At 41.4% G+C, this 21827-nt stretch overlaps 1 protein-coding gene across 1 annotated transcript in view; it reads left to right on the top strand.

Moving 5' to 3' along the window:
* Positions 1–21827, top strand: part of HIBCH (3-hydroxyisobutyryl-CoA hydrolase) — a 178956-nt gene that overhangs the window by 138835 nt on the left and 18294 nt on the right. Inside the window, exon 11 of the mRNA XM_030209078.1 lies at positions 3416–3497. Coding sequence (XP_030064938.1) covers positions 3416–3497 — 82 coding nt within the window. The remainder of the gene's footprint in view (positions 1–3415; positions 3498–21827) is intronic.

The following is a 21827-nucleotide window of genomic DNA, read 5'->3' as shown; positions in this document are numbered from 1 at the left end:
TTTTGCTGGAACTGCACTGGCCTGTAATAGCACAACAGATTTTCAGTTAACCATTACTTACACAGAAAAGTAGATGCATATATATTGCAAATATGATTAAAGCTGCTTTATTTCCACATTTTAGAATTGTGCAAATTCAACCATTTTTCTGTATTAATAAATCCATGGCAGTGATATAGCTAAAAAGATATCCTGGGCTGTATAACAGGTGAAAGCTGGGGATCCTTGCTCACATTGCTTACTAGACCATTGTCTAGAATTCTTTTTCCAAACCACCCCAACACAGGTGGTTCAGTGGCTAATAGACTGCCTCAGTGGGCTACTTGATTCTGTCTCTCTTCCCCTAGAAATGGACAAAATCGTTCTCACACTACTAGTAAAGGGTTCAGGGTTAGACACAGCCTCTGCAACAAATTATCGCTCAGTAGTGAGTATACCACTCTTTACAAAAATGCTTGAATCATATGTTAGTAAACAATTTTCCAAATATCTGGACACATTCTCAACACTACACCAGTCCAAATTCGATTCAGAGCCGCACACAGCACCCTGCTCGTAGTAATAACAACGTACGTCAAGCAACACCTATGCAAAGGAGATCAGGTTCTACTTTCCCAGTTCATTATCTAAGCGATGTTAGACGCAGTGGATCACGTAATGTTAATGTCTAAATAATATTGGAATAACCAGACCAGTCCTCGGTTCAATGAATTCCTCTCAAACCAAAGCTACACTGTGAAACAAAACAAAAACCTTTCCAAATACTGGATTCCGAAATGTGGAGTTCCTCAAGGATCCCCGCTGTGTCCTATCTTGTTTTAACTTCTTCATGTCCTCCCTTAGCTCTATACACCTGGGTTCAGGAGAAATATTACTATCATACGTGGACGACATCATGATCCTTCTACCTCTGACGTCCTCACATCAAGATCCGATCCGACCAGCAACAATTGGGATGCACACCATTCAGACCTGGGCCCTGGCAAACCAACTAAAATTGAACACCCAAAAGACGAAGATTCTCTGGTTCCAGAATCAAGGAGCTGAGATCCCAGCTTCAGTAACACTACCCAACAACATCACCTTCCCAGTTGAATCAGAAGGCAGAGTCCTTGGAGTCATCCTTGACTCTCCCTATTATTCACACCCCATATCAACCAACTGTGGAAGAAAACAATGTTTAAAATGAGACTTTGTCTAATCAGGTCACTCTTTGATCAAAAAGCCTTTGCGTTACTGGTACAAATGCTTATCCTACTGCACCTGGACTACTATAATGCCCTGTTTCTGGGCATTGAGAGCCAACATCAAAACAAATTACAGATCATACAAAACATAGCGGTAAAATTAATTTTCAAACTGAATAGATAACTAGCATTTCACCTTACCTTACAAAACTACACTGGCTACCAATAGCTGAAAGAACTAAGTTTAAAGTTGCCTGCCTTTTCTTTCAGATTCTTCAAGGTGCAACCTCTGCACTCCTGATCAACATCTCATCTATTTGCATTGTTCACTCCAACAGACTAAAAGAACAAATGGGATCCGTTTCACAAGGGCGTCCGATCCCAGAAGATCTTCAACTCGCTCTTCTCAGTGGCAGGGATCCCATTATGGAACTCACTCCCTCTGACTATTAGAGTGAAGAATAACTACATCAGCTTCCAGAAGAAGTTAAAAACTTTCTTCTTCCCAGAGACTGCAATATAGCACTCACTGATCATCGATCCCCTTTGAACTTTAGAAATATCTTATTTAACACAGACTATAATCTTGCCGTATAACGCTTTATAACACTTTATCTAACCATTAAGAATGTATGTATTCACCAAATGTCTTAATTATAAATCTGCAACTGTTGTCCCACTTATGTTGTAAACCGCACTGAACCCTAAGCAGGGGATATTAGCGGTACAAAAAACCTAAACTGAATTGAATATTAGGTAGCCTTGTGAAGGAGGTTACTGCTCTTTCTGTTTTTGGACTGCAGTGTGATTAATGCAAGGTCAGTTGTCAGACTTCACAGTAGATCCTGGCCTCCTCCTGTACTCCGGATTTAACTTGTGTATCATAAATGCATCCCAGTCTGCTGGGATTTTTTCCATGTCACTTCTGGCCATGTCACCAATCAAACAAAACAAGCATGCTTAGCATAGGAAGAATGTGCCCTACAGTGCATACAGACATGCCTTTTGATATATGAAAAATTCTTAGCTGACTTTTTTCTTTTTTTACAGTAATAGTATGATCATCTGATCTGGGTTAAAATCAAATTGTTTATTTAGTTTCATGGCTTTTGTGTACTCTAGTAAAACAGATCTTTTGCAGTTCCGTTGTGCTATGGTTAATTATAGTGGGTTGATTTTATCCATGCTAAATGAGAATTAACAAGAGAAGCATAAACGCAAAGTTCCTGCTGCAGCACATACTACTAGCTTTCACTAATGATAATGTACAGGAAGGTGGGGGGGGGGGGGAGGGTGGCTTGTATCTGGCTGTGCTCATTATCCTTCTACTCATTACTAAACTTGTCAAAGGCAGACTCTGAAGAAGAGAGACCTGGCATCCTGTGGGGAAATGGTCATAAATCCAGCTGCAAAATAGGTCTTTTCACAGATGGGAAACACAGCTCTAGCAGAGAATTGTAGATTAAAGGCTTGCAGCATTGAGTTCAAGCAGGTATACAAAATCCTGAGTGGTGCAGAATGAGTAAAAGTACTTTTTTTGTTTGTTTTACTCTTTCAAAAACTACAAAGTCAAGGGGACACGCAATAACATTACATGGTAATACTTTTAAAACAAATAGGAGGAAATGTTTTTTCACTCAATAAATAGATAAGCTCTGAAACTCATTGCCAGAGGATATGGTTATAGCAGTTGGCATATCTGGGTTTTAAAAAAGATTTGGACAAGTTCCTGGAGGAAAAGTCCATAGTCTGCTGGAATGACATAGGGAAACCACTGCTGGGATTGGTAGCATGGAGTGTTGCTACTATTTGGGATTCTGTCAGGTTCTTGTGACCTGGATTGGCTGCTAATAAAAGCAGGATACTGGGTTAGATGGACCATCTGTCTGCTCCAGTATGACTTCTTATATTCTTATGGTCCTAGGGAAAACTGGATTTGTAAGTTGTTACCTTTTATGCAATCAGTGTAAATATTATCCAAAGCTATGATGTATGTGAAACTTTGTAAGTCCTTTCCTTCAGATGGTAAAATAAGTAACTTTTCACATGAATATTGAATACTACCATTTATTTCCCAAGCAATGAATTCTGTGAATCCTTTGTAAATGGAAAAGGGGTGATTACAATCAGTTGTTTACATATTATATAATGTACAGATACTGTAATGAGGAAGAGATGCTAGACCCGTTTCAACAGTCTAATTGTACATTTTTTCCTCTTAATGTCAGTCTATTCTCAGCCAACAGTGTAGAGGATGTCGTTGAAAACTTGAAGAAGGATGGGTCGTCTTTCGCACTTCAGCAGCTGGAGGTAACTTACTTCACTGATAAAGTTACTGTGCCTTTAGTTAAAATATGGGTTTTGAGTCCATCTTGAGCTGATAGTTGTAGGGAGGGGTGCAGGGAATATAATCATCATACAATCAAGGCACTACTGGTCTGGCACAGGATTTGCTAGTTTATTGGGTTCTACAGGAAGCTGCGATCTGTGGCTCCTGGCCATGCATTGTCACTGTAATGGCTGTGCTAGACTGGAGGAAAGGAGATAGTTAAAAAGGGGAAAAACCTTGGCCATGGGCTTTCACTTATGTGAAGGTTTAGAAGAGACCATTTCTGATTTGTGCTCAAAGCTATAAAAGGCAAAAGAAAACTGACAGGCCAGAAATAGGGTCCAATGAACCGTACATGCAGGTATAGTGTTAGGGGATTTCCCACTCCTTTCAGATTTTCCCATCTAGTCAGAGGGTGAAAGAGTTTAAAGGCACATCATGCACAGTCTGGTATGTGGCAGTCAGAACCAGACAGAATTTGTAGGTCAGACATTGGTTTGAGAGAGAGCAAATCAGGTTTTTGGGGTTTTTTTTTATAACAATCATCTTGCTCATCAGTGAGCATGCCATCTAGTTTTGTTTATAGAAAACAATTACATGTAATCAACATGTATCAAGGAATCATATGCTTATTACACTTTGAGTGGAATTTTAGAAAGGACATCCAACTCAGACCATAGGAGCCAACTTTTCAAAATGATTGGGGGTGCTGAACATAACCCAATATCTTCCTTTGCCTGCCATCACCAAAAAAAGAAATAGTTTGATTCATTGAAAAATAACACGAGGATCCATTTCCTGGACTTTATCGTGCACAACATTCCTTATTCCTGAGACATTATTACACCATCAAAGCACTGTCCCCTGCACGTTACACAAACTTGGACAAAAACACACTCAGAACATTACCATATCATAATAGCATTAACTGCCAGGACATGAAGAGCTACAACCTCATGTAAATATTACACTGGGCCCTAAAACACCAATACATTACCTAGTGAAAAAACAAACAAGATCTGTATGTGGAATACCACACTGTGGTCATGCATGAAAAACACAGGGCACAACAAATATATCACAAGGGACCAGAGATCAATAAGAAGGCAAAAAAAAAAAAAAAAACTGAACTAGAAACCCCAAGAAGCCAACTAAAATGGAAAATATCAGAGATGTGCATTTGTAAAAACTGACACGTTCCAATTAATTCAGAATAAAATACTTTTTCTACCTTTGCTGTCTGAGCATTTTATTTTTTCTGTTCACTTTGGTCCCAGTGTCTCTTTTCTGGGTCTGTTTTTTTTTTCTTGTCTTTACTGTGGTTTGTCGATTTAACATTTCTTCTCGCTCCATGTTCACCATCCTCCTCCTCCTCCTCCTCCTCCTGAATCCTTATCTGTTGTCCTGTCTAATATCTCCCCTCTGTGACCCTGTCCCTTACCTTCCTCCATTTTCAGCATCTGCTCTGTCAGTGTCTCAATCCAGCCCTTATATTCAGCATTCCCTATGTGTGTGTCTTGCCCTATCCTGCATTTTCCCCTCCTCCTGTGATCAGCATTACTCTGTGTCCCTGTCCTCTCATGTGTCCATTACTCCTCTGTGTCCCCCCGTGTCCAGCATTACCCCTCTGTGTCCATATCCTTTCCCCCTCCATGCCCAGCATCTCTTCTCTGTCCCTCCCTTCTTCCCCCTGGCCCTGAGGCCAGTATCTCTCTGTATCTTCTCACCCACACCCCCCTCACTGTTCAGTATGGGTCTCCAGTTTCTCTTCCCCTCTCTTCTTTCCCCATATCTTCTCCCCCCAGTCTCTCTCTCTCTTCACCCCTCCAAGCTGGCCCAGCACCTTTTCCTATCTGTCCCTCCCTCCCCTCTGCCCTTTCCTGATCTAGCAGAGCAGCACCTCTCTCCCTTCCTCTGTCCTGCAGGTCTATGTTTTTCCCATTTGTCCTCCCCTCCCCCCACCCGCTCGGTTCACCGATGCTGCTAACTACATTGAGTGCTACCAGGAGAGGTACCTCGGTGATTGAAAGGTGCTGCCTCGGAGCCTCCATCTTCCCTGTGATGCGTCCTGCCCATGCGGAACAGGAAATTGCATCAGAGGAGGCAGGATGTGTCATAGGGAAGATCAAGATCCCGAGGTAGCTCCTTTCAGTCGCTGTGGTGCATCTACTGGCAGTGATCAAGATTAGTTAGCAGACCCAGTAAGCCGCAGGGAGAGGGAGAGCGAGAGCTGACATCTAAGAATGGACTAAGAATTGGAGAAGGGGGGGTTCCTCTTGTGGAGCATTGCAGTTGTGTGCCTCAAAATATTGGGGGTGCTCGAGCACTCACAGCTTCGGCGCCTATGACTCAGACTATGGATGTCCTAGTCTTTATGTCAGGTACAGGCATTCACATCTCATATAGTTTAGAACAGGATCTGCTGACATACAGCCTGTTCTAAAATATATGAAAATGGACATCCAAGTTCTGGCTATGTCCAGCATGAATCCCCATTTTACCACTGAAATGTGCAAACTATGAATGAAACAGAACAAGGGACATGGACATCTGTGTGGCAGCAGAGGAACATCCATATTAAAAAATGGCCTTCTGTGTGAAGGAGTAGCCTGCTGAGAAACAGGACAGAGACCCCAAGGTTGGTCTTTCAAGTCTCGGTGCAGCCTTTTGTAATTTTTTGTTTTTTTATTTTCTTTTAAATTGTGAGCCAGAGGACAGGAAAATGTCTACAGTGATTCCCCTTACTTCATTCAGCGGAGAACTGCTCAATTGGAGCAACTTTCGGTAACTTGGATATGTGAGATACCAGGTCCATCTTTTTGAACATGGACAGCCCTTCCCCTTCTGCTGTTGGAGCTGAACATCCATCTTTGGGGCCCCTCCCTAGTCCCACCCAAAACACACCCAAACCCCTTCCCATGGATGTACAACAGTTTTAGACATCCATATCCTTCTTTATTTAGATTTTGCTCACACCTTTTTCAGTAGTAGCTCAAGGTGAGTTACATTCAGGTACTCTGGATATTTTAACTTTATAAAATCAGTATTTGGATGTCCGTGCAATATGGATGTCTAAATGCTGGTTTTCAGATGTCCAGAATATTATTAGAGCTTCTAAAATAAACACCTTTATTACTTATCAGTAATTGAAAGTGATTAATATAGAGCTAAGCATTAGATCTTACTTAATCATTTAAAAAATAATTACATTACCTAATTTTGTATAAAGTCTCATAATCTGAAGATTATTTTCACCTTGTTACTGCACCAGAGGAGTGGATGTAATTCCAGGTGCCGTCTCATGGTATTACCACTAGGGGTGCCATTTTGGAAAACGACACTATACAAGGCAGAAGTGACTGGGGAGGGGATCACTCCTGCCTGAGGACTCCCTAGACCATCAAGGACTAGTACAGATAGGCTCACAGAGTCAGGGTGGTGGTCGTTTGGTGGGTGGGGCTTTTGAGCAGATGAGTGCGGGTGCTGATCGATGGGGGTGGGATCGTGTGTGAATGGGATATGGTGGTTAGGGAGTGTGGCTTTTGAGTGGCTGGTGGTTGGGGCTTCAAATTGGGGGGGGTTGGGATCTTGTGCAAGAGGTGTGAATGCTGGTCAGGGGATAACACCATGGCTCCTTTAAGATGCAGCCCAGGAACTTCAGGCCACACCTTGAGGACCAGTGCTCCTGGGTCGCTGTAATAATGCCGCTTGCGAGGTGGCCCACAAACAGCATTATTCCTTTAATATGGGAGTCAGCAATCTACAATAGAGAGATACCTCAGATTGGTGATACCCATAGTAAATCAAGATTCAGTGAAAACTTGCCATTTATCACACCTTGATAACTTCCCTACCCCTCATAATCTCTTCACACTGATCTTCACCTATGTTTCCACTGATTGTCACCTGATCTTTGCTCTTAGTGAATTAAAGCAAATGTCATACTTACGCACAAGCTGAGGATATTCTTCCTCAAGTTAAAAATGGCTTCTAGTCTTTTAATTTATAACAAATGCCCAGGAATATTTAAATTAATTTTTGTTATACAAGAGCCAGGGACTATGAAGGTAAACGCTAGATTTAAGGACAAGGAAAATTTTTTATAGTGTTAATTTTTGTGATGCATAGAATACATTTTTCTCAAAGGGCAAGGGGGATGTCCAGCCCTTACAAGTGGATGACATCTACTGGAGCCAGGGGCAGGAATAAAGTTTCCACAGCTTAGAAAATTTTCTAGAAGCTTTATGAAACTCTGCTGTGCATGTGCACCACTTCCCGCACTGTATTGCCATACAGGGCCTCTTTAGTGTTCATTTTTCTGGTTAGATACCCTTTTGGTCATGGTGTATATTTTTGTTTGTGTAACAAAAAAAAAGTAGCTATGTAGAGTTTTTTTTCACATGTGGACCTTAAAGGCATTGCTACAGGGCAGGTAGTACCACTCCCCCAAAATACCTATGCAATTTGAGAGGGGGGAGAAGCAGAACAGGATGCCTTACTCACTGTCTGGCTTTCCCCACTCTATGCGGTCTGACATTTCTCTCTCTTCCCCCTGCCTTGCGAGGTCTGGTATCTCTCACCCTCCCCCTTGGTGATCCTCCAATGTTCCTGTGGGCTACTGGCAGCATCAACAAGGAAAACAAGCTTCTTTGGTTGGCCCCAGATGTAGACAGGGGAAGTTGTCAGACAAGGCAGGACATAGCAGAGGGAAGGATTCCGGAGCCAGCTAAAGCAAACTGTTTTCCTTGCTGACACTGCCGGCAGCCCACAGGAACATTGAAGGACCACCAAAGGGGAGGAGGGAAGGGCAACAGTTATACCAGACTGCGGGGGGGGGGGGTGGAGGAGAGGAAAGTTAAGAGATACCATACCATAGGAAGGGAGAGAGATGCCAGAATGTAGGGTAGGGGATAGATGGAAGAGAGGACAGAACACAGGAGTTGGGAGATAAAGATGCTGGACTGGAGAGGGAGTGGAAGGAGAGAGCATATATAAGGGGGTGGAGAGTAGATGGGAAAGAGAGAGCTGCAGTACCATGGGTAGGGAGATAAATTCTGGCCCTAGGGTGGGGGGTGAGGGGTGCAGGAGAAAGGGAAGAGAGGGGAAGGAGCTGCAGACAGAGAAGCACAGGGAGAAGAGGTGTTTCAGTACAAAAGGAGAGGGGTTGGGATACAGATGCAGAACATGGGGGGGATGCTGAACAGGAAAGGTAGGGTCACAGAGAGAATGATGATGGATGTGGAGATAGAAAAAATGTCAATTGAACATGAGACCCTGGAAAGCGGAAGATGGATGGCATTCAGGGATGGGGGAACAGAGCAGAAGATGGATGGGACTAGGGAGTTGGGGGGGAGGGGAACAGCAGATGGATGGGCCTAGGGGGTGGGGAATATGGGGAACAGCAGAAAAAAGAAAGGGACTAGGAGGTGGGGGAGAAGGAGAATGGAGCAGAAGATGAGTAGATTGAGTGGGAAAGTGTTGTGAGGCAGAGAATTATGGATGGGAGAGATGGAGTGGGAATTTTGAGGGGATAGTGCATACTTGACAATTTGTGGGTATGAGTGGGAGTATGTTGATAGGTTGGGAAAATGAGTGAGAGTGTGAAGTGGGGAGAAAAGTTGAAGCATGGTGTGAGTGACCTGGAAGACTGGAAAGAGAATGAAAGCATTGAAAAGAGATGGAGGTACTGGGAAGGGGTATGAGAGAAAGGGGATGGGTCTCTGAAGGGGTTGTGAAGATGGAAATGGGTTTAATAAGATGGTGAAAAAGAAGCAGTAGGAGATGGGATAGAAGGTAAGAGAGAGAAACATGACCTGGAGGCAAAGGAAGGTAGGATAGACAGGACTGGAGCTAGAGTTGGTGAGGAGATGAGGCAGTGCAGGGTAGGTGAGGGTTGAGTAAAGAGAATGGAAATACAAGACTAGGGAGTGGGTGAAAGATGTGGTGGGGTGATAGGAGACTGGAAGGAGAGAGACAGAGGCGGCAATAGGAGTGCTGGGGAGAGGATAGAGAGAGATGGGAAAAGCTGGTAGGTAGTTGAGAGGTGAAAAGGGAACTAACTGGACTAGAGTGTGAGAGAAAGAAAGAATGAGGGTTACGTCAAAGGAACAGATATAAACACAGAACAGAAAAGTGGGAAAAGAAACATAAAAAAGAAAGATCAGTGGCAGACAGAGGAAGGAAGAAGGACAAGAGACTAGAGGGAATGGACAGGCAAAACTGGAAAAGATTGGCACAAGTAATGTGGAAAAGAGACTGGGACTAATCCAATTAGGAAGAAACAAAAGTGTCCAGACTGCAAAGGTAGAAAAGAAAAATATTATTGAGGTGTGTCTGTTTTGGGAAATGTACATTTTTTTCTGCTTTTGTATTTTGTAGAGTATAGGAAAAAATGCACTTCTGTTTACTTTTTCCCCTTCATATTGCTGTTACTAATCTGTGGGCTCTTGTTTCATATCTATTGAGGGTCTGTGTTTTGCACATGTGACCAAGATGTGGTATTCTGCTAGCATGTAGGCTCAATGTATGGAGATCTTGTATCTCTCTTGTTTTGTTTTCTCACTAGGTGCTGTATTGGTGTATTGGGTTCTAATACAATATTTGCAGTGCTGCCTTTTCATGGCCTTTTGAGTCCTGGGGCTTAGTGCTATTATGGTATAGTAAGGTCCACCAGATCTAGTTTTTAGCTGTGGCTGCTGCTTTTCAAACTATTAGAATAATAATGCATAATCACCGTGCCTTCTGAGCATCCTGTTTAAATTGAGCATTTTGACTTGTTATGCAGAATTTCCATGTTCATTGTATTGTCCATATCCATTGGGATTCTCTGGTTCCTGTTCTTTATTCTGCATTAACTGGTGTGAGATGTGATTCACAGAACCAGTATCTTATTTACTTTGTTCCCCTGTCAAGGCATAGCTGTGTGTTTCTTCAGTGGTATGTGTTTCATAAATCAATAAAAAGTTTGAAAAATATACTTGCCGTTCATAAAAAATTAGCCTGTTCCTGGCATGTAAAGTTTGTGAAATAATCATAGAACGTGTGGCAGGTTTTCTTCAGAGATAGCGACCCTAGTGTGGACAGTGTATAGAGGGGTGGGTTGGGGAAGAATTGAACAGTAGGTGAGGCAAAAAGGGCTTGCTGTAGGGGCATGGGAGAGGTATGAAGCAAGGCAGATGTTGGGTATAGGGGGATAGGTAGTGAACTTTAGGGAACAGTGTGTGACTGATTACCCAGTGACTATTCACTTCCTGGCTTACTGGATTGAAAAGGGCATGGCACTTTGGGTGGACCTGCTGGAGTGGGTATCCTTTTAGAAACATAGAAACATGATGGCAGATAAAGGCCATGAGGCATATTTTCAAAGCACTTAGCCTTCCAAAGTTCCATAGAAACCTATGGAACTTTGGAAGTCTAAGTGCTTTGAAAATATGCCTCCATATGACCCATCCAGGCTGCCCATCCTCTATAACCCCCAATTCTACCTGTTCCTAAGCGATCCCACATGCTTATCCCATGCCTTTTTAAATTCTGGAACAGTCCTCAACTCCACCACCTCCACTGGGAGGCCATTCCATGCCTCCACCATCCTTTCTGTGAAATAATACTTCCTTAGGTTACTCCTAAGCCTGTTCCCTCTTAACTTTGTCATATGCCCCCTCATTCCAGAGCTGTTCTTCATTTGGAAAAGGCTCTCTTCCTGTACATAAATGCCCTTTTGCCTGGGCACAGTAGTTGACAGTCTCTGGCCACATGCACCCCATGCCCGAGGACTAAGGATTATCAGACATTTCTCGCCTATTTGGTCAGAGATGTATTGTGCTGTCATTTTTAGCACATTTTTTTCTTAACAAGAAAGATGAGTCTGCATGTTTTAAAAATGCTAGTGAATTTTATTATCTAGGAATATTCCCCTGGATTCTATATAGGTCGGTGAATTTTCTTCACCCAAATTTGAGTGTGATCCCAAGATGTGCATGCATTTCAATTGAATACATATGAAGTATCACATCATACCTTATGCTCTGAGTTTATCTTGTTGAGCAGACTGCATGGACCGTGCCATCATCTGCTATGTTGCTATGGGGCTCATTTTCAAAAAAGAAAAACTCCAAAAAGTGGCATAAATATGCATTTGGACGTTTTTCTCCCCAAAACATCCAAATTGGTATTTTCAAAACCAATTTTTTGATGTTTTTCTATGAAGTCCATCAGAAGTGCGTTCAGATCACAAGGGAGCATGTTAAGGGTGGGATCTAGGCGTTCCTAACACTTGGACATTTTTCAGCCAGAATGGAACATAACAAAACTGTCCAGGACTAAAACTAAGACATTTGAAGGCCCTAAATGACCAGATGACCATTGAAGGGAATCAGAGATAACCTCCCCTTACCCCCTCCCACGCCCCAAAAATGTAATTTAAAACATAACTTACCAGTCTCAGATGTAATACTTAGGTCCATTAGAGCAGCATGCAGGTCACTAGAGTAGTCTAGTGGTGCAGACAGGTGGACCAAGGCCTGTACCTCCCCCCCCCCCCCCCCCCCCCCCCCCACCTGTTACACTTGTGGTGGAAACTGTGAGCCCGCCAAAACTCACGAGAAACCCACTGTACCCGCATATAGGTGCACCGTTCTCCCATAAGGGCTATTGTAGTGGTGTACAGTTGGGTTTTTGAGGGGGCTCAGCAATCAAGATAAGGGAGCAATGGTGAGATGTCTACCTGGGAGCAATTATTTGAAGTCTAGTGCAGTGCCTCATTACTCTCCTGAGATGTCTGTGTGACTAGTCTACTAAGAGTGCTGGCTCCTCCTACATCCCAGTGGCTCGATTTTTGTCTGTTTTTCACAGATGTGGGTTGGTTTTTTTTTAATGGACCAAAAAGATAAACGCACAGAGCACAAAAACATCTAGCAAATAGCCATTTAAAAAAAAGACATTTATTTTCTGGTTTGAAAATGGCTATATTCCCCACTTGAATTTTGGACGTTTTGAGCAAAACATCCAAAGTTGGACTTAGACGTCATATTGAAAATGCCCCCATGAATAGTAAGCCAATTAACACCAACAATTGAATGCTAAAAATCAATTATTGGTGCTTATTGGCATCAGTTAGGAGTTGTGTACATCCTGCTGCACCATATTCTATAACACTGCGTGCACACAACCCAAAAGGGGATATGGCTGTGGAAGAGGCATGGACGAGTCAGGGGCATTCTCATTAAAGGAACTTTTTTTTGCAATATTTGGTCATCTTGACATTTGTCATCTTCCACTCTTGGTTGCAATTACCGATAACATTTGCCTTAGTGCGGATTTACAGTCAAAGAACCAGACATTTCTGGGATTTGTCTCAAAATTAAACAAGTGAAATAATTCAATATAAGATGAAACTAAAAATGATAAAATTTATCAAAAAGTTTTTAACTACTTACAAAATGACTTATAATTGTTTTCAGTTCTTATATTTAAAGGTGTAAGGTATTCCAAAATTTTTGCTTCTTGAAAGCCAAAAGATGATGTAAGAGAAGCCAAAACATGATATAAGAACTGATTTATATTTAGTGTTTTGAATTATAGCAAAGTTAAGGTTAAATTATCAACCGAACATGTTGTTCTGCTAGTAAAATTCTATGAATTAGTTTAAGCATATATTGAAGAGTTTTCCTATATATGATCTTGTGTATTAAAACTCCTACGCCTATGTTTACTAAGGTGCGCTGTAGGTGTGTTAGTGTTGTTAACATGCGTTAATTGCTAACGCGCCCATAGAAATGTATAGGCGCGATAGCGTTTAACGTGCCTTAACCTTAAAGGTGCATTAAAAATACTAACACACCTTAGTAAACATAACCCCTAATTTGAAAAATACGCGGACTTTAATCAGTAGCAATGCAATCTGATCAACGAAGGCATCACATTAAATCTACTTGCATTCGTGATTAATCTTGCAGCAGTATTTTACAGTGACTGATTTTTTTTTTTTTTTGGGGGGGGGGGGGGTTCTCTAAGGAGCTCTTTTTCAAAGCAGATAGACATCTCAAAATGGTCAAAAACATATCCATCTGCCAAAAACGTCTAAATCGCAATTTTCAAAAAGGCAGAATTTGGATGTTTTCCACTGAGTTTATCCAAACAGTGAGGGGGCGTGTTTTGGGCGGGAGTAGGGTGGGCCCAAAATTAGGGCATCTTTCAGCAATAATAAAACAGGAATACACGTCCAAGTCTAAAAAGAAGAACATTTTGTTTTTATCTAGACCTGTTTCAGTCATGTCCAATTAAAAAAAAAAAAATCTGAATGACCAGCTGACCACTGGATGAATTAATGCTTGACCCCCTCCTTAATCCTCCAGTGAATGCTGTCCCCCTCACATCCCCCCCTAAGAACTGAAACTGAAAGAGGATACCAGGCGCCATGACAGCAGGTATTATGGACATACCCAACAGAGCAGAAAGCAGCTCCCAGGAGTAGCCTAGTGATCAGTGCAGTGGACTTGTGAACAAGAGGCTTCAGGTCCAAATCTCATTCTACCTAGTACATTTGTGGTTGAAATTGTGAGCCCTTCAAAAGCACCAAATTACCCTACTGTACCTATAAATAGGAGACACTTGCAGGGTGGCAGCCAATTGTAATGGTGTACAGTAGGTTTTATTCTGTTCCTGGAGGGCTCCCAATACAAAGTAAAGGAGTTATGGTGGGAATTGAACCTGGGTGCCATTGTTTAAAGTCTACTGTACTGACCACTAGGCTGCCCCTCTGATTTGCAGGGATGTCTCTTATCCACTTAATACTTTTCTTTATATATTCCATCCAACTGAAAAGAAGAAGAATCAGTACTGTATTCCACATTAATCAATCCTCTTTGACCCCTTAGATTATTGGCTCTCCTAAGGACAGAAAACAAACCCTATAATTGCCATTACCCAAACCATAGAAAAAGTATAGTCACACCAAGCATACCTACCCCCTTCTGACTAGCAGTGTTCTACCTCCACAATACCAAAGCCATCAATCAAAACCCACAATCCAAGTAGGCCAATAGAGAGACATAAAGTAAGCATGCAAGAAGCTTATGAAGTATGAGAATGAAATGCTTCCAGGAAGATATCTTCAGGAGGTCAACAGTTCCTTGCACTGAAGAAACAAGTGTGCAGATGCGTTGTATGCTGTGAACACAGACATTTATAGAGTCAGATTTCTGTTTTCAGAGCTGGAACATTGATGTGATTGCTGTTTGCTGGAAGGCATTTCTGGATATATTTATAAATAGTTGTAACTGCATTGTCTGGTTGCTAATTTGTCTGTTGTGCAATGTGCGTTAAGAAAATGGAGATATTATGAAACTTTTGTAAGAATAGTGTTCCAGGTAGCCTGTTTAGCAGAAATAGTAGAGACGTTTGACAGTACCTGGACTTGGCAGCTTTCCTGGAATCCTCAGAGGGTAAAGTCTGCCCTGCAGATCTTGTTTGTTCCAGTTTATAACATGGCCACGGTTTGTTTTTCCCTAGCTAGCATTTTTATATTATGAGATAAATCCTTGGATAAGGAAGTCCACAGGAGACTAACTAAAAACAAGAGGTATCTGACACTGGAAGCTAATTTTCTATGTAAGCCTTTGCCTAGGCATCATTAAGGGGTGCCAAATAATCATTTTGGCTTAATCCTCCATTCTAGAGGGGCCACCTTTGCTGCTAATGAGATTATTACTGGTCTTTGCATGATAATGCAGGGTTTTTGTTTTTTTTTAAGGATCTGCACATGTTGATTACACACAGCTAGATGTAATACATATCTTTCCGTTGAACACAAAATAAGTTTTGTTTACTCAGGTAGAATACACTTGGTTGCCAGTCTATTGACTGGAGCTAACCTTTATAAGAGTAATTCTGTAACACGGTGCCTTCTAAAGGCACTATTATAGCACCTATTTTGGGTCTATTCTAAAAACAAAAGTAGGCATCTACTTTTATTTTTAGAATACTAGCGCAAGTGGCCATAAAAACACACTTAAATGTAAGGTATGATTGCTTACACCAGGCCTATAGCTAGTATTCTATGATGCGTTTGTGTAGCCCCACCCATACTCTGCCCAAACTCTAACCTACCGGCGGCCTATGTGCCATCAAATCATGACCTGCACTTTTCCTACTGAGTGCGTATTAGCTGAAGTCACCTACACGCATAATGGGCCACTTATGCATGCAAAGGACTAGAATTCTGCCATTTATATACCACCTGCTACTTATAGCCAGGCAGCTCCTTATAGAATTACTCCCTATGGGCGAGATTCTATATATGGCGCTTGAAAATTCTGCACAGAAAAAATATACACCTAGGCATATTCTCTAAAGTACGCCTAAATTTTATAGAACACGGTATATAGAATAACGCTGAGCACCTCACCACACAACCAAATTTAGTCATGGCCATTTATACCATGTTTTACATAGCATAAATCCTGATGCCTAAATTAAGCGCAGAATGGGTGTATCACGCATAGATTTTAGAAACGCCCATGCCTCCCCTTTTCAACTGTGCGACTTAGAATTTATGTGCAACACATTACAGAATATGTTTGGTGAATTGTGTGCGTAAATCTTAGTGCCAATTAGTGCTGATAATTGCTTCTTAACATCCAATTGACAGCGCTTATTAGCTAGTTAACCAGTTAAATTCCACGCATTGTTATAGAATACGCTTCGATTTCCGCACATTACAACTGTGCCTCCATTCCTCCCAAACGACATCCCTGGGAAGAACACCTACACATGGATCGTATACAAGCCCTCTCTGTGCGCTTACTTCTTGTGCATATAAGCGGCTCCACAGTTTTATAAAAGCTTTTTTTTCTGCATGTGAAAACTGCGTTATGTGCAGCAAATGCTTAAAATTAGCCTCCTGTGTGTCTAAAATTAGTTTAATTTGCTCTGATAGTAGAGGGTTTGCTTTGGAGCAACAGGGGAACCAGTTACTCAAAAATGCACTGTTTGTGTATTGTTAAAATAATACAGATGAATTATTGCTAGTGCCTGAAAATGCTAACACTAAAATCAAATACTTTCCACTGCTGGGAGTTGGAGCCACTTAGCTAGTGTGTATAGTTTAGAGGAGCTGAGGTGTCATTTGGAAGGATCACCTAGGAAAATCAGGAGGAAACTAAAACGTGGGGGCAGGGGGAATCTGAATAAGTGGAGAATTCAGCTTGATGAAATGCTTTCACATCTTGAAATAATCCATCCATCACCTTCACCTGTAGTGTTAACCTTATTAAGGCTGTACAACCCCCCTCTGCTTTTACATGACCTTGTTTTCAATGTGAGACAAGTGTAGCTTTTGAATGAACTTTCTCTGGAGAGAAGAGCTTTTTGAACACAGCACCATTAATTCCTTGTTACTCTAGGAACCACAGACAATTTATTACCCTTCTGTACTCCATCAGGCGTAAGGTGTTTGAAATCTGATCGATTTACTGTGCTGAAAGTTTCATGTTAGCTGAGAACATTTAGAGACCTGCCGTCTATTCTGCATGTTTGAATTTACAAATTTTAGCACGCGGTTGTAATTGGGTCAAATCATATTTTCTTCCCAAGCATTTGAAGCAGAATTGGTGAGCCATGATGGGCATCTTTTGCCTGTACCTAGGACAAAATTTGAAATGGCTGGTCTTTTCAGACACATCGTGACAAATCATTGATGCAAAATCAAGACAAGTAGAATATTTGTGTCTTTCTCAAGTTCCTGTGTGGTAGGACTGTAGGGTGGTTATTACAGATGGCATATGCTGTTGTGTTAATTTTGTTCTACTTTTGTTATCAGAGGATTTGGATTTTCTGTTACTAGTTTTACGATTTGTCTGCTCTGATTGTTTCATATTAGAAGAGTAGTATGTCAAATTTAGATAAATAACATTTTAAACTAAAGAAAACTTTAAAATTACCACAGACCTGATTAGAGAAACCAGGAGAATTGAGAAGGTTTTGAGGCACACTACAAAAATATCCTGAATATCAGCAACAAACTGCTCTTCTTTGTGCCTGCTGGCAGAAGAAAACTAAATGGAGGCACATTGCAGGGCTTTGGCAGCACAGGAGCTACTGTGTATGTTCAGAGGCATTTTACTAGCATTTTCAAGAAAGGTCTGAAAAGTGGCTGATAGGTGCCAGATGACGTAACTTCACTTGAATGACTGATGATTCCAACTGTTTTTATTGGAATCTTGGCATTAGCACTTTTGAACCCTGACACTAACCAGAATGTCATCCAAAGTTAATGCATTTCCATGTACATTTGAATCAAATCTGGATGAGTTTATCCTAAATTTCAATACTGCCTATTTCTTGCACAAAATAAATCTAAAATGCAAGTCTTACAAGTTCAATAGGCAAGAAAAGGCCTAGTTACAAGCAGGTTATGATATGTTAGAAAAAAGGAAGGCCTAGAAGAGAGATGAAAATAAGGGCTTGTGCAGGAGCAATGCTGTGGGAGATTACAGAAGGAAGGGGCTTTATGGCGATGACTAAGGGGGGACGTTATCAACGTGGGTTACTGTTAAGACATGTTCTTTTACTGTTAACCCTTAGGGCCCCTTTTACTAAGCTGCATAGGCGCCTACGCGCTCCAAATTGGAATTACCATCCGGTTACCATGTGGCCCATGCGGTAATTTCAATTTTGGTGCGCGTCCGCTATATGCATCTGAAAAATACTTCTTTATTTTCTGGCACGTGTAATGGACACATGCAGGTCATTGCCACCCAGATTCTTTACCACTAGGTCTATGGCTGGCGGTAAGGTCTCAGACCCAAAATGGATGTGCGGCAATTTTCAGCAAAAAAAAAAAAAAGAGGCCTGTTTTACAGTGCGCTAAAAAATGGATCGGTGCACACCCAAAACCCGCGCCTACACTAGCGCAAGCCATTTTTCAGGCGCCTTTGTAAAAGGACCCCTCTCTAACTAGGCCTCATTGTATAAAATGGGACCTGTGCTAAAATAGCACGAGTTAGTGGTAAAATAACACATCTTAAAGGTAGCCCACATTGATAATCATGCCCCTAAATGATCATTTGAAGCAGTGTATATATAGAGAAACTCAGAAGGAAGGTGCTTTCATATTTTAAGATGAGTAGCTTGTTGGATTACCCGGAATCTACTTTTACTGATATGTTTTCTTGTATTTCTGATTTCCTAACATCTGTGCAGCAAATGTTCTTTCAGGGTAGTTTCCAGTTTGTCCTGTGAATCCCCATTTTAGTAAGCTGCTCTCTCCCTTAATTTAGCATTTTACTTCTTATTTTTCTGTGTTAATCGTACTCTGATGCAATAAGAATTTTGAACCCAAGAAAAGCAGCAGTAAAACTGCTGTACTAAAGGGTAACGCAGTGGGCTTGAAAAACACATGCAGGAGCCAGAATTTTAAATTGCTCCTGATATTAAAAATAAACCAACAAGGTGATGCATTTTAATGTAGTTTTTTACTTGTCTCATAGCGCTAAATCTTTACTCCAGCATAGGGCTGGAGTAAAAAGGCAGTGCGGAAGCAAAAGGGTCAGCTGAAGTGAAGTGCAGCACAACACTTCAGAGGACTCATGGCCCAAATGTATCTAGTTGCCACATCTGCTCAGAGGCTGTCTGATCCAGGGCATCCCAGGCCTGGGCACCCTGTACAGGAAGGCCCTGGATGAGGGAGACTTCAATGCAGCTAGACCCTCCCTCCCACAGACCAGTTTGTCCCTATGTTCCATCTCATGTGTTGAGATTGGAGGGCAGGAGACAGATTGTGCTACCTTATTTCATTAAATTACATTACCGTGACTAAAGATGCAGTCTTTTCAATTGTTGGACCTCTCTTATGGAATAAGTTGCCAGAGATTTTCTTATTCCCGATTTGTTGCATTTCAGAAAACAGTTGAAAGTACATGTAGTTTTCAGTTTTTTTGGCCTGGAATATGTAAAGCAGTTTTTGTGGTGTGGCAAAGCAGTGTATGTATTTATGGCTGTGTAGGTTTATATTTTTTATTATGTGTGTTTTTTGTAACTTGGCTAGAAACGAGTTAAATACCACTAACTCTGGGGAAGTGTCTAGGGCTGGCCTTTTCGAGGTTGCCAAACACACAGCAAAGGTGATGTGCAAACACAGGACAGCGCTCCAGGGTGCTAAAATGAATGTAGCCACAAGTCACGCAGTCATTTGAAAGCGTGTTGCTTGTTTGGTCTAATTTTCAGACCACACTCTGATATATTTTTATGAGTTCAGCTTTGGTTTAATACAGCTGGCTTTAGATGTGCAACTTTATTATGTTTGACTTCTGATGCAGGCCTAGTGGCCACAACATGGCCCTTGTCGAGTCTTGTTTCATTGAAAATAAAGATTTTTTTTTTTAGCACCCTCGAATGTTGTCATGTGTTTCACATCATCTTTGCTGTGTGTTTGGCTTGTTTGGAGACTTGTGAAGGCTTGTTCTTATGGGGGGTTTTTTGTCTGTGTCATTCATGTTACCACCATCTTGAGTGGTGCCTGATACCTAGCAATGCATCAGGATGTACCATCAGGGATCAGGCACCAACATTTTTCGAGATGGCAGTGGTAAGACCAGATAAATACAATTGGTTTGGTGGCGTCAAGCTTCATTGTCTCTCATCTAGGGCTCCTTGTGCCAGGTGCCCGGATATATATCAGGAGGGGAAGGAGAAGGAGTGTGGGATTTGCAGTCCAACCTGACCTTTTTTTTTTTTTTTTTTTAAATATCCTCCTTGATGGTGCATGAACCAATCCTTGCTCACACACTGATAGGAATGAACCAATCCTTGCTCACACACTGATAGGAATGAACCAATCCTTGCTCACACACTGATAGGAATGAACCAATCCTTGCTCACACACTGATAGGAATGAACCAATCCTTGCTCACACACTGATAGGAATGAACCAATCCTTGCTCACACACTGATAGTAATGAAGACATTGTACTCTAATTTCATCAAACCACTGCAGATTACTGCAACAGTATGCACTTTCAGCACACACTTTTTAATTCTACAGTAATTTGTATGCTATTAATTGACAACATCAAAATTTAAAACTATTTTTTAGTGTGCACATGAAAACACTATGCAGCTTAGCGAACCATTCTAACGTACTACTCACTGCACTGAGTTTTTCTGCTTCCTGGGGCAAGGTTTTATCAGTAAACATGATATTGGTCTGTTTCTCTTTGTACCCTCTAGTATTGTCTATAAATTCTGACTCATCACTGCTACATTAATTGTGCAGGGTTAAATCACTGTCATGAGCAAACACGCTGCCTGTGAAATGCCTTGCATTTAGAAAAGACGAGTAGTAAATCTAAAATCCAAATTTCTGCTAAAGTAAGGAGCAGAATATGTAAAATCTATGCAGATGATAAAGCTGGAGAACGAGGATGTCCTGGAAATGACAACAGCACTTAAGTTCCAAAAGTCAAGGAAAACAAGCATAACGCCACATTTTTAGGGCAGAACTCAATGAGCAGTACCTGGATAGCAATTCAATCTGTCAGACTAGATAAGAGGACTGGATAGATTTTTTTTTTTTAGCGATGTATACAATGTCACTTTGGTTTTCTCTGCTGCACTGAGGATGCAGTGTCTTTACCCCACTGGCTCCTTCATGACCGTGGTACATGGGGTGCTGCCAGTGAAGAAAAAAAGCAGAGCTTGAGTACAGGGAGATGGAGCCTGAATAGTAACACAAATGTTAATTAGTGCTGGAAATCTATTCTGTTTTAGTATGTGGACTGATATGTACCAGTGGCCTCACTGACAAAATGGGAACATACTCTGACAACTCTATTTTGCCATCTGCTCTTTGCTAATTGTGTTTCCTATATGTAATCAGAATACAGCATTTCTTGAGTTTTATCTTTAAAGGGTCCAGTGTGCACAGGCTCAGCAGTGTCGCAAAAACCCACCAAGGACTGCAAAGCTTTTTGCCTCAATTGTAATTATGGAACTAATGTATAATTTATTTTTGTGTAAATCTTTTTCATGGCCTGCACTGTACTAATGCCTTTGTTGATCTTTGTGAGTACTTTTTTCCAGTTTACTCTGGCAAATAGAATGTAAGTTTCTTTTTCTATAAATATTACAGCTAAAAGGGCAAACGACAGCCATAAACCTTGCATAAGTGGGCATGCCTAAAAGTTGGTGTCTATAACAGAATCTTGGCACCAAAATGTCATTATAGAATTGGCACAAAGTGCACAGCATCAAGGCATCTATCTTGAGGCGTTCAAGAATTGTCCCCTAAGTGTATCATAGAATTATTTGCACCTTTG

Source organism: Microcaecilia unicolor, chromosome 7, assembly GCF_901765095.1.
Source record: "Microcaecilia unicolor chromosome 7, aMicUni1.1, whole genome shotgun sequence".
NCBI lineage: Eukaryota > Metazoa > Chordata > Amphibia > Gymnophiona > Siphonopidae > Microcaecilia > Microcaecilia unicolor.
Note: the sequence above shows the minus strand (reverse complement) of the source record. Positions and strands in the feature narration are given on the sequence as shown.